Source organism: Hyperolius riggenbachi, chromosome 10, assembly GCF_040937935.1.
Source record: "Hyperolius riggenbachi isolate aHypRig1 chromosome 10, aHypRig1.pri, whole genome shotgun sequence".
NCBI lineage: Eukaryota > Metazoa > Chordata > Amphibia > Anura > Hyperoliidae > Hyperolius > Hyperolius riggenbachi.
The window spans coordinates 72,795,935-72,809,291 of record NC_090655.1 but is presented as its reverse complement, the minus strand read 5'-3'; the positions used below and the strand labels follow the sequence as shown (position 1 = coordinate 72,809,291).

The window sequence follows — 13,357 nt, the reverse complement described above, 5'->3', positions numbered from 1 at the left end:
CCTCAGAGTTAACTGAGATTGTGGAATATGAAGACTGTTTCTGTATGATAATTGTGTATTTGTCTTCATTTTCCCACAGCATACAGAAACCTTGAACATTGTTTTCTTAACCTACTTCAGAATTCTGAAGAGAGCACAGAAATCTGTTCTCCTCCCCGCTGTCTTGGAAGGGCTGGCCAAGTGAGTATATTTATCCTGTAAGCAGGCCACAGGGACAAGTGCATAGCATGATGTTTTGTTCACTTGGTCCAGCAACTAATGCTTAACCACTTCACAACTGAGGGGTTTTCCCCTTAAAAACCAGAGCATTTTTCACTCCTCCCAGGCAGTCTTCATTCATTTATTTATTAGGCAATATGATTGGTTATTGGGGACTGGGGTCCCCAAAACCAATCATTGGACTGTGGAGCTTTGTTTACAACTGTTGTTATGAATGAAGACTGCCTCAAGCAGAGGCAGTCTCCATTCATTTATTTGTCATGTGGTATGATTGGTTATTGGGGACTGGGGTCCCCAATAACCAATCATTGGACTGCAGGGGCTGTGCGGGTGGGTGTGTGCACGCGCGATCGCATGCACACGGACACAATAACAATGTGCCGGCGGTTTGTTATGAAGACTGCTTCTCTTTGAAGCAGCCTTCATACATCAATCGGGGACTCTAATTGGATTTAGGAACACTTGTTCCTAATGTCCAATTAGTCAACTGCTGTGCGGACTGGCTAGAGTGTGCGAGCGTGTTGCCCCGCCCACTCCCGGCATGTAAACAGAAACATACGCCTTTCTCCGTCCCTGGGGGTGAAGCAGTGCGCAGAGGGACGGAGAAATTTAGCACTGCGGAGGTAAAGTGGTTAAAGTACACCTGAAGCAAATATCAAATTAAATACATTATGTGGTAATGCACTTGCTTCTAAAACTCTTACAGTTGCTTGTTGTCTCCAAGATCCCTCCTGTACCATTTTTGTCTATTATATCCGACTGGGCCATCAGTTAAACCCTCTCTGCAGGAAGCAACCGTGGATGTGCTTGAGCACAAAAGAAAGATGCCATACATAAGCACTTTCTTTTACTGGGAATGCCCGGTTTGGAACTCGCACATGCCCGGTTTGGAACTCGCACATGCCCGGTTTGGAACTCGCACATGCCCGGTTTGGAACTCGCACATGCCCGGTTTGGAACTCGCACATACCCGGTTCAGAGCAGCTTGCTCACATCCCGGGTTAACTTTCAGGACACTGAACAAAAAACCCTCACGGAAAAGGGAGTTGGGAGCACTGAAGACAATGAGCAGCAGGAAGAGTTTCAGGAGGAAGTGCTCTGGTGCACCAGGATTTTTTTCTTTGGCACACCTCAGGTGTAATTTAAAAGCCCCTATCTAGGTAAAATGCTTCTAGTCCCCTGCTCTCTGCTTTCCTTTATCACAGAGACATTCACATGAGTGTCACTTTTAAAAATCCGTTTACAGTCTGTAATTCAGGCTTAAATTAAACCTGTAGTGAAAAAAAATGCCACTAGGGGTGCTCGTCATCTGGAGGGAAGCCTCTAGATCCTGAAGAGGCTTGCACCACCCCCCCCCCTCCATCTATTCCAGCATGGGGACCACCCAAAAGTAGGCCAACGATGGCTTGTCAGCATCTCGCACAGGCACATCAGTCATCGGGCTCCACAAGCAATACAATGCTGTGAAGCACCTTGCGCAGGTTTACTGGCAGCTTACCGCTTGGGCTCCGGCGGAAATAGCTTAGCCCAATTGGGTCTGCTCTACTGTGCAGCCAGAAACCTTCTACACCTCTGCAGAAAAGTGGACCGATCAAGCATGGCTATTTCTGCTGGAGCCCGAGCGGGAGGAACGTCACAGCATTTCCTTGTTTGTAGACGGTTTGGGGGTCTATGCACTGGATCTCACTAGAGGCGCTTGATTAGCATCCAGAGGTTCTCCCTCCTGAGGCAAGTACCCCCCCATGGGCACCCCCACAGGTTTCCTCTAAAGAATGCAGTCACCCATGCCGTGCTGCCAGTTGCTTCCCACCTCCCCAGCAGGCTGATCTAACTTGCAAATCTCACTGCTTCCCATTAAAGTGTACCTGAAGTGACATAAGATGGACATGGGCACAAATAGTTCTAGCCCTACCAAGAAAATGTCTGAAGTCTTTCTGTTTTCCAGTACAGGAAGAGTTTTTTTTTTTTTTTTTTTTTATAAAGAACTTGTCAAACAACTTGTTGAATTAAGACTGGTTTCCTGAGACGTAAATAGAAGCCAAATCAGCTGAGAAACCGTAATGCCTGTTACACACCATGCAATTTTCCATCAGATTAATGGGTAGAATCGATAATTTCCGACAGATCTGATTTTAGTTTTGTGATCAATTTTCTAATCACTAGATTGGACCTATTGAAAATGATCTATTCGATCCATCGGTCTGACGGGGAATATCGTGGTGTGTACCAGGCATAGCACAAGGCTTCTGATTAGGACTTGGTGCTGGAAAGTTCAAAGGACCATTACTTCTATTTGTTGTCGTTGGTTTTTTTTTTTTATCAGGCTGGCTACAGTTCATACAAAAAAGCCACTAAAGGTTTTAACATGTATAACTACAGCTTTGAAGAATCAGGAAACTATCAGGAAAAAGTGTAGTTTGGTAAAGTATTGCCTTGCAGCAGTAGGCTAATTACTGTTTCTTCTTCGTACTAGTGAAGCCAAGTGATAGGGAAATATTCTTGTATTACTAGGGTGACCATATTTTGATTTCCAAAAAAGAGGACAATCACAACAGCATGTGGGCGTTGTCATGGGTGGGGCCAAATATACATGACCTTAGCAGTGTGCTGTCCAACTTCGCGTGCATGGAGGCGGGCCGGTTTTTTTTCCAGAGCACATGGTGGAGGGCCGACCACAAAATGCAATCAGATTTGCAGAAGATTTCCCCACAAAATGCAATGAGATTGGCAACAGATTTCCCCACAAACGGAATCAGATTGGCAGCATATTTCTCTACAAATGCAATGAGATTGGCAGCATATTTCCCCACAAATGGATCAGATTGGCAGCACATTTCCCTACTAGAGTGAGATGATATGACAGTTGTGTGAGCAGATACGTGCTGCTGCCGCCCCTCCCTCAGTTGCCGTCCAGCTCGGAGTGGCTGGCTCCCCCTGACTTCCAGGCCATGACTGCACACAGCGCACGGAGCAGGTACTCTGCTGTTTTCAGCGTGGCGACTGCGCGTGCTGGGCCCAAGAAGCCCAGCACCTCCAACCAGGAGGCATCATCCGGGAGCCTGCCAGAGGAGGGGGCGGGGCCACGTACAAACTCAGGGGCACTCGCAACGCCCAGCTCTGCTGTTAATAGGGAGCTATGGAGTCCTCTCATTGAGACGGCTCTTTGGGAGCCGAGCCAGAAGAGCCGATGCTTAAGAGCCGGAATTCCCATCACTAGACTGAGACTCAGTCTGGTGATGGGAATTCCGGCTCTTTAAAGCATCGGCTCTTCTGGCTTGCGCTTGGCCGCTCGGCTCCCAAAGAGCTGGCTCGTGTTCGGCTCTCTGTCTCTTCAAGCGGCTCTTCTGCCACTCGTCTCACTGACTCTCTTCAAGCGGCTCTTCTGCCGCTTGGCTCACTGACTCTCTTCAAGCGGCTCTTCTGCCACTCGGCTCGTGTTCAGCTCTCTTCACCTGCTACCCGGACATTTCAAAAACCCGGGAGGACGGCCCGGACAGGTCGGAAAAAGTGGACCTGTCCGGGCAAAAGAGGACGCCTGGTCAGCCAATGTATTACACTTCCTCAAAAGACTCCTAAAGCTGCCTTCTAAAGCGGAATATAACCCTGAATTTCAACTTTGCTCTAAAACATTATTTACAGAATATTATATGCAACCAGCATTTTTTTTTTACTAGACCAGCATTGGAAGGGTTACACAGGGCTTTAAAGTTCCTAGAGATTTCTGCAGACGCATCCGAAGCTGACATAGATACATTTTGTTTACATAAATGTATCTAAGTGTTGAATGTGACTCACTGTCTCTGACTGAGAAGGAGCTGGAGGACAGCCAAAGAGTGTGTAACATTTCTCAATAGATGCATATAACTAAATAGAATGTAACAATCTGAACTTCTGCATATCTCTCCACGGAACTTTAAACATCTGTGTTTAACCCTTCCAATGCTGATCTATTAAAAAAAAATGCTTTTTGCATATAATATGCTGTAAATAATGTTTTAGAGCAAAGTTAAAATGCAGGGTTATATTCCGCTTTAATCAATAGCAAAAATTGTTATCCTCTATGAAGTGTAGATAGCAGTGTTGTTCCTAGCATGTTCATTTTTGGGCTGGTCAGCGTATATCACAGACTCTCAATGTGTAACATTTGTGTATTTGAGGCTACCTAAGCTTCTGGTGCTTTTAGAAATTGACCATTCATATACTGTACTGTATAAACAAAACTGAATAGGGATTGTAGTTGTTGGTAAAGCATTGGAAGGCATTATACTGATTTAATGCGGTTTAATATGTACTGTATGTTCTGGTGAGCTCCTTCCAGAAGGGCTAAGGGCCGGTTTCCACTACACGCAGATTGGATGCAAATTGAATGCAGAATGGATGCAGAAAAACTGACTCCAATGAATGCCTATGGGAAAATCTGCATCAGAAAAATCGCGTTTAGTGGAAACAGGCCAATAGGCATTCATTGGAGTCAGTTTTTCTGCATCCAATCTGCGTGTAGTGGAAACAGGCACTATAAACACTGGCTTTCATAACTGCTACCTATATGCTGTCAGTGTATAACTGACAGTGCCATCTGTGCTGATATACATTTATATTATTCATTAGTGATGTATACTATGTGAAGAAATGTTGATAGTTTTTTTTTTTGTATTTTTTTTATTATGATGATGAGATTAGCACTCTAGATCTGTATGTTTTGTATTGTGATGTCATCTCTTGTCTTTAAAGGTTTGCACATCTTATAAATGTGGAGTTTTTTGATGACCTTTTGATTGTTCTCTATAAACTCATCGATTCTGGAGTAAGTATTGAAGCCTTTCCTTCACTCAAGCTAATCCCACACTGAAAACAATATTTGTAAGCCAGTGATTTAAATTTACTGCAGACATTTAACCACTACCCTACCACGTTATTTCCCCTTAAAGTGAACCTAAACTGAGAGGGATATGGATTTTTCCTTTTAAACAATACCAGTCACCTTGCAGCCCTGCTAATCTCTTTAGCTGCAGTAGTGGCTGAATCACACACCTGAAACAAGCATGCAGCTAATCCAGTCTGACTTCAGTCAGAGCACCTGATCAGCATGCTTGTTCAGGGGCTGTGGCTCAACGTATTAGAGACACAGGATCAGCAGGAGAGTCAGGCAACTGGTATTATTTTAAAAGGAAAAATCCATATCCTTCTCAGTTCAGGTTCCCTTTAAAAACCACAGCAATTTTCTCATATCACGCTCTTACCATGAATTTGCCAATAACTTTATTGCTACTTATCACACCAAAATGCTCTATATATTGCTTGGGGTTTTTTTGCCTCAAATTAGGCTTTCTATAGGTGCCTTTTTTTTTTTTTTTTTTTTTTACTAAGAATTATTTTTTTATATGCATTTTAAAGGGAATAAGAAAAAAAATGAAAAAAGTATTTCTCAGTTTTTAGCCGTTGTAGTTTTAAAATAAAATGTCCTACGGTAGATAAAACCCACACATTTTATTTGCCATTTTGTCCCGGTTATTACAGCATTTAAATTATGTTCAATTCTTTACAATATTTTGTTCTCTCTATGGTGGAATATTTTACTAGTACAATATTTTTATTTGGAAATAAAGGTGTATTTTTTTCTGTTTTGTGTTTCTTTATACTATATCAGTAATTACAAGCCTTAATTTGCTAAAAAATAGCAGTGATATACCCTACTGCCATACATATTAAACCCACTGAGTCCCTAAGATAATTATGTATTTAATGCTGGCATCTTGCTAATGCTGGTGATCATTTACTACGGGCACATTGATCGGCTTTAGTCACCGATCAGATGATTTTGAAGTGAAGTCCAGAGGGGGGTAGATACAAGTACCCGAGGTTGGTAAGTGGTTATACCCTAATTTCTTTTAGATTCTTTTTTTTTTGTGTGCTTAGACTGAAAATGCATGATTGTTCCTATAGTTGTCTACACTTAATTTTAATTTAGAATATCTGGGCGACTTTCTTTAAGGCTCAATGAACGAATGATGTGTTGATTCTAAAGCTTAGGATGGCAGATATGGTTAACCTCTTTGGCGGTAATCCCGAGCTAGGGCGGGGCGGAAAACCGCAGCTAAGAGCGGTAATTCCGACCTCTGCTCAGTGTAGCCACCGGGAGGTCTGTGCAGAGTATAGCGTGCAGCGGGCAGTTTTACATACCTCCCGGGGGATCCTGACGTTGGCCGTCAATCTTCTTCCTCTCCTTCGGAGCTCTGCTTCCTTCTGGTGAGATCACCGGCTGTCGTCATGACGTCAGCCATCAATTTCACTTTAGAGTTGCAGCTCCGCCCGGAGGATGGAGGCATAACTGCAGCATTGGAGCCAGGGAGGTGAGTGATTGCAGAGTTTTAGGGTCTGAAAGGGTGGAAAAAAATTGCACCGCTTTTAGACCCTAAAATCCGGAAAGAATCGTACCGCCAAGGGGGTTAAGCGACATTGAAATGATTTATCTCTGAAACAAAAGTCCCAATTTTGCCAGCAACTGATGAAACCCCAATGGGTGAGCAATACACATTCTCTGATATTTAGCAGGAGTGATGCATAACCCTTCCTCACCTGCCTCTCATATGCTGCCTCCCTCCCCCACCTACCCTATCTTCTGTCCTAGAATCCATGTGAACGATCCTCACCACCACCTGCCCTCCCATGTGACCTACCTCTCCCCCCCCCATCTATCCTCCCTAAACACTGTCACCTCTCCAGACCCTTAACTACTCATCATCCCCTTATCTCTCCTTCCTTCCTTCCTTCAGTGGAAGTTTCTGTAGTGTGAAGCGGCTTGTGTATTTTTTCCTCCACTCTCCATTGGGCAGTACATGCTTGTTGACTGAGGGCCAAACCATGTGTCTGTAAATTATGATGGTCATGTCTAGGAGTAGTCATGGAGAAGCATGTGATTTTGTTTGACCAGCTGATAGATTTGCCGTGATCACATCCTGCTTAAATAGCAAATCAGAGACTTTCATATCTACCACCTGACCGAACTAATCACATGCCTCTCCATGAGATCTCCTAGACATGACCATCATGATCTGTAAAGAGATTGTTTCCAAACTGCCGCCTAAAACCATTTCAAAGGGCCATAGTGGGCGACAGATAATGTACTTCGCTTTAGTCGCTTATTGGTTTTGAGACACAATCTTTCCCATTTCAGTCTGTCAATCAGTGGGGGGTTTGGGTACATGTTATCACCTGGTTTGGGGGGTGATATGGCAGAAATGTGCGAGTATTGTGGGGGGATGGGATAGCATCGGCACATCCCAGTCATACTAAAATATCATGGAATATAAAAGCTGTTGTAGGACGAGGTCATGTGAATTCCGTGGGCAGCACGGTGGCGTAGAAGTTAGCACTTTCGCTTTGCACTTCTGGGTCTGAGGTTCAAATCCAAGTCGGGGCACTCTGCATGGAGTTTGTATGTTCTCCCTGTATCTGTGTGGGTTTCCCCTGGGCACTTTGGTTTCCTCCCACATTCCAAAAAACATACAATTAATTGGCTTCCCACTAAAATTAGCCCTAGGCTATGATACATACACTACACTATACATAAATACATATGTCTATGGTAGGGATTAGATTGTGAACCCCTCTGAAGGGACAGTTAAGTGACTAGACCATATACTCTGTACAGCGCTGCGGAAGATGTTGGCGCTATATAAACACTAAATAATGATAATCCCAAGGTTGTGAAACCTTAGTAGGCAGCTATGGAGAGGGTTTTTTCGGAACTCACACAGTGATGTGCAAATGAAGGGATATTCCCCTGTCCTACTGAAAGCAGAAACATCCAGGAACTCACAGGGCTGTAATGGCCAATAATGTAGGTTTGTACTTTCAATGAAAGCGACGCTGATTGCATAAATTAAACCATTTATTGCTCGATAAATATCACTTTATAATTTTCCATGTAATGTGCTTTCATTTATTCACAGCCAATTCTTACCAGTGTGAATTGACAGCTTTCCGGCAATAACTGAATTTCCCTTCTGTGGTGCTTTATGGCAGGGACGAGTTTATTTATTATCCGAGAAATTAATAGAGGGAGAGATATTATAAGAATATTTGTCTGATTTCTGCTCCTAGCGTGAGATGCCGGCTGCTGATGTAATTCATCACTCAGGGGAACGGCCTGAGCCAAGCTATGTCTGCCTTCGTTTTATAGTCTCTGCTAAACGATATTAACAGTGTGATGTTATGTTCATTTTTTATTCATGCCTGCTTCATTAGTCACTATCATTTGGACTCTGCATGCTTAATCAGAGACTTTGTGAAGGCCTGACGACGCCCTAATATTGATGTATGTGTGTGGGTGTGGATGGCTACACTGACAGGGCTACTGATGAGGACTTATTCTGAATGGATATACATTAATTGTGGTGCAGGAATTGTTATACAGTGTAACATGACAGTTGATTTGGCATGGTCATACAATTCTGCGAGATGATCAATAAAATGATGGAATCTGAGGAAAATCTGTGCCGTAACATGTCGGCCAGAGCGATGCTTTGATCAATTTCAGGCCAAAACTGGTTGAAAGGATCGATCGAACATGCTAAAAAATCTCAGTGGCAAGTGCTCGATTGGGTGCGTGGCGGTAAGGGCGTTCGATATTCCGATGACTCCCGCCCGTGCCTGTTTGCAGTATTTTAAAATCTCCACTGGTGCGATTTCAGTCGGTGCGATTCCTGTCTTAATCCACCGTCATTGCTGTGTCCACCTTTACCGCGAGTGCCAGTACTATGTGTCACCAGGCACATGTGTGACGTCACACGCGCCTAGTATTACGCGGTACAGGCACTCGCGGTAAAAGTGGACACAGCGATGACACCAGAGGAGACCAGGAATCACGCTGTCAGTCGGGGGGGGGGGGGGGGGACGCAATTTTATACTTTCTTTTACGAAAGTTTTATTGATCGAATAGAAATATCCAAACCGCAAAATAATATAACAGGTCACAGGTCATATGGAATATAACCACACCACATTTAGAAATTATAAGATCAACCTGACATTGAACTACTCAATTGCTACTTATCCTCATCTGCCACTCTGTAAACACCCAAGTTACTGTTGGGCAATATAATGCTAAAAGTACTGTCATTTCAGAGATGGTAGCACCAGCTCTTCTTGCACAGACGATCATCCCTCGTTTAAATTCACTTAAAGGGGAACTTTAGCCTAAACAAACATACTGGGCCTGATTCACAAAGCGGTGCTAACAGTTAGCACGCTGGTGAAAAGCCCTTTATCATGCCTAAACTCAGTTTAGGCGTGATAAGTTTAGGCGTGATAAGTTTAGGCGTGATAAGTTTAAGCACCAACTGGGTTAGCACCGCAGTGCACAGCTGATCAAAAGTTTTGCGCTAGCAAAGTCTGGTGCACTTCGCATAGAGTTTAATGGCGCTGCTTTGCGTGCGGGACTTTGCGCGCGATCCAAACTTATCTAAACTTATCATGCCTAAACTTATCACACCTAAACTTATTACGCCTAAACTGGCTTTTCACCAGCGTGGTGCAATGGTTATCACGCCTAAAGTCTCTAACTGGGTTAGCACCGCTTTGTGAATCGAGCCCACTGTCATTAAGTTACATCAGTTATGTTAATTAAAATAGGTGGGTCATATAACCTCTTACCCACCTTGTTTTAAAAGAACAGGCAAATGTTTGTGATTTCATGGGGGCAGCCATCTTTTTGGTTGAAAGGAGTTTACAGAGAGCATGAAACACAGTTCCAACTACCCTGTGTCCTGATCACCCCTCCCAGTTGCAGACTCTAGGCTTCAAATCTCAAATTCAAAATAAAAAAATAAAAAAATGTGCACCAAAACAGCAGAATGAGAGCAACAACATCAGAAATCCCATCATGCTTTGCACAGCATCAGTGGAAAAATGCCCGGGCAGTTTTAATCTGTGCAGCTAAAAATGAGGCTTGGGTAAGAAAAACAAAGTTCTGATGCTTTGAAACTGTTAAAGAAACACCAAGCCTTTTCAGTGCTGCTGAATAGATTTTTAGTCTCAAAGTCATTCGTCTTACCCATTTTGATATTAACTTTTGTGATAACTGTCGTATGAAGCCAAGCATTCCTTATATAAGCAACTTGTTACATCATTCTATGTTACTGTTGGACTGGTTGACTATAAAATAAGGGGTGTCTCATTTTTTTTGGCCACTCAGTGTGTCTGTATTGTTCTGTACACTGTACACTATTTCTTACTCTGTACAGAGCTACAAAAGATGTGGGCGCTTTATAATAATGTGTGAGTATGTTTGTGTGTGTGTGTATATAAAGATAGAAGTAGGAAAAAACGGTTTACTCTTAATTCCCACTACTCAACTCCTTCCTTTTAATTACTGTTTTTTTTGAACTGAAGTGTTATCTAGCTTGCCATTAGCTCTTGTTTGTTATCGTTTAGTCATGCACTGATCCATATGCCCGCAGAATCCTTAACTGTGTGGAAGAGTACCTGGTAGAATTGATGTGTTTTTGTTTTGAAGATAAAACGTGTACACCAGATAGATTCATTGTATTTATTTTTTGTGTGCTTAATTTGTATTTTAAATGTTTTCATTCGATGCTTTATCACTGCATGGGATTCAGAAGGCTGTTTATCAAAAATGACCACAGCACACCTCTCTCAAGCACGTCAATAACTGTTTATGTGAGGAGCTTGACATTTTGAAAATGGGCATACAAGAAACTACCTGACAGCCTATTATAAGTTCAATGCGATGATCTCATTGCACTGTGGCTAGTGGAAACTAAGTGCGCCTGAACTCAAACCTTCCTCTCTGCTCTAAAGTCTCATCTACACGCGTAGATGAGGCTCCGATGTTCCTTATCAATCAAGCCGCTGATGCGGATCGATTGATAAGATCCGACGGGATGGATCTTGCTACTGCCGATTCCCTGCTCGTACCCCGCGAGGGGACAATGGCAGGTAATCGAGCGGAAGATAAGCGGAGACGAGCGGGGAATCGAATCCGGCGAGCGGGGACACAGCGGGGATGCGGAAGAGGCGATGCGGCGGCTAATCGAGCTGCCGGATTGGAGCCTCATCTACGCGTGTAACAGATGAGCAACAGCTAAATAATCTGTAAAGAAAAACATATCTTTATTACAACTGATATAAATCCTGCAATAAATCTGCAGTGTCTACTTTCACAGGAGCAGACATAGGGTTAAGAACATCCTGTGTTTAGAAATTAGCTGCTCTGCCGAGGCAGCCATATGACACAGCTGAGAGATAAAATTACACTTGTGATTAGACACAGATGAGGTGGAATTAGAAAGGTAAACTCTCTAGAATTAGAAAGGTAAACTCTCTAAATACATACAGGATGCATTTCTCTGTGTTCCCTTATGTCCTGTGCAAGCATTCAGGTCCACTTTAAAATAAAATACAAAAAAAATTGTCAAAAAGATCTATAAATCCTAGTGTACAGTGCCCCATAATTAAATACCAAACATTGGTTGCAAAATCATTTTGAATGGTTGAAAAACATGTCATAGATTTTATTAGCCTTTATTTCTGAAGAGCCAGCATATTATTATGCCGTGCTGTATAATAAACCTGCATAACAGGTGCAGGCTGACACAAATCGAGTTTACAATCCGAGAGGAGCATTAAAAGGCCGTGTACACTAGCCCTAAGATGCCTTGCTTGATGGGTCATTGTGGACTTTGGCAGGCGCTTCAAGCTTGTCATCAACAAAAGAACATTTACGGTAGAAGTGGAGCTCAGCTTGATGGAGTTTCACTGGGCTGCCAGCAGTAAATGTCTTCATTGCTTACATCTTTGAAATCCATGTCCAAGAGAGATCAGCATGTCCTGAATGTTATTTCAGTCTGTTACAGTCAATATTCTGCTTTGCTTTCAGGACCTTAGCTACAGGGAGAGTCTGCACTGTATTCAGACAGCGTTCAACATTCTATCTGGACAAGGTACGAGGATGTTCTCATTGCAAAATTCTACCTGCCTGTTACCATGTCAACCTACATCAAATCTGCTGTACAGTACACAGTAAAATGTCAGATACATTTTCTTTGTATAAAACCTAAACTTGTATTTTAAAGAGGAACTTCAGTGAAAATAATGTAACAAAAAAAATGCTTTATTTTTACAATTATGTATACATGATTTAGTCAGTGTTTGCCCATTGTAAAATCTTTTTTTCCTGATTTACATTCTGACATTTATCAAATGGTGACATTTTTACTGCTGGCAGGTGATGTCACTGAAAGGAGATGCTGCTTGCATTTTTGGCAGTTTGGGACAGCTGTTATTTCCCATAATGCAACAAGGCTTCCGCAGTGTGATGTCAGCACCTCAGAGCTGTGAGGTGGTAACATCACACTGTGGGAGTGTTTCACAAAATCAGCCATACATATCCCCCCGATTATTCGGTTGAGAAAAGGAAAAGATTTCTCATGGGAAAGGGTGTATCCGCTACTGATTAGGATGAAGTTCAATTCTTGGTTATGGTTTCTCTTTAAGCCTCCTCACAACACAGCTGACACATAAGGCACCTACTGTGTCAAATAAGGATAAATACTCCCCAGACATGAGAGGTTGGACAGGATCCCTCTGGTTTCACCTGGTTGGACACCATTGTGGCAATCGGTGCTTTTTACTAAGGAGAGCGACCATACCCAGTCCACTGTTGGACACCCAGAGTGGATAAAAACAAGGAACACCAAGAGCCCCAATAGTGTAATATTTACTGGTAAATGGTTACTAGATAGAGTAAATATTATTACTCACAAACCAGGGTTACCATTGGGCAACCACTGTAAAGGCAGGTGGGGAGATTTTCCTGACCCCACTCAGGAATAAGAAGTCACTCTCTGCAGATGAGAAAAAGGGGGTTCATCCCTCCACTCAGGATGGACTCAATATTATGCAGGAGAACAGAGGCGCCAAAAGGATAAAAGGAAGCTAAATGAGCTTAAAAACCAAATTCTTGGTAAATAGAGGAGGTAGTGGTGGACTTACCTCCTCCAAGTAGACACAGAACGACTGTAGTAAAGACAGTCAATATATTTTATTTATGAACTCCAAATATGCAACGCGTTTCGCAGGTTTGAGCCCGCTTCATCAGGCAATAACAACGGAGCAA

At 42.9% G+C, this 13,357-nt stretch overlaps 1 protein-coding gene across 1 annotated transcript in view; it reads left to right on the top strand.

Moving 5' to 3' along the window:
* The window catches only part of NOC3L (NOC3 like DNA replication regulator), a 133,956-nt gene that overhangs the window by 93,788 nt on the left and 26,811 nt on the right, over positions 1 to 13,357 (top strand). Inside the window, exons 13-15 of the mRNA XM_068258071.1 lie at positions 80 to 180; positions 4,951 to 5,023; positions 12,119 to 12,182. Coding sequence (XP_068114172.1) covers positions 80 to 180; positions 4,951 to 5,023; positions 12,119 to 12,182 — 238 coding nt within the window. The remainder of the gene's footprint in view (positions 1 to 79; positions 181 to 4,950; positions 5,024 to 12,118; positions 12,183 to 13,357) is intronic.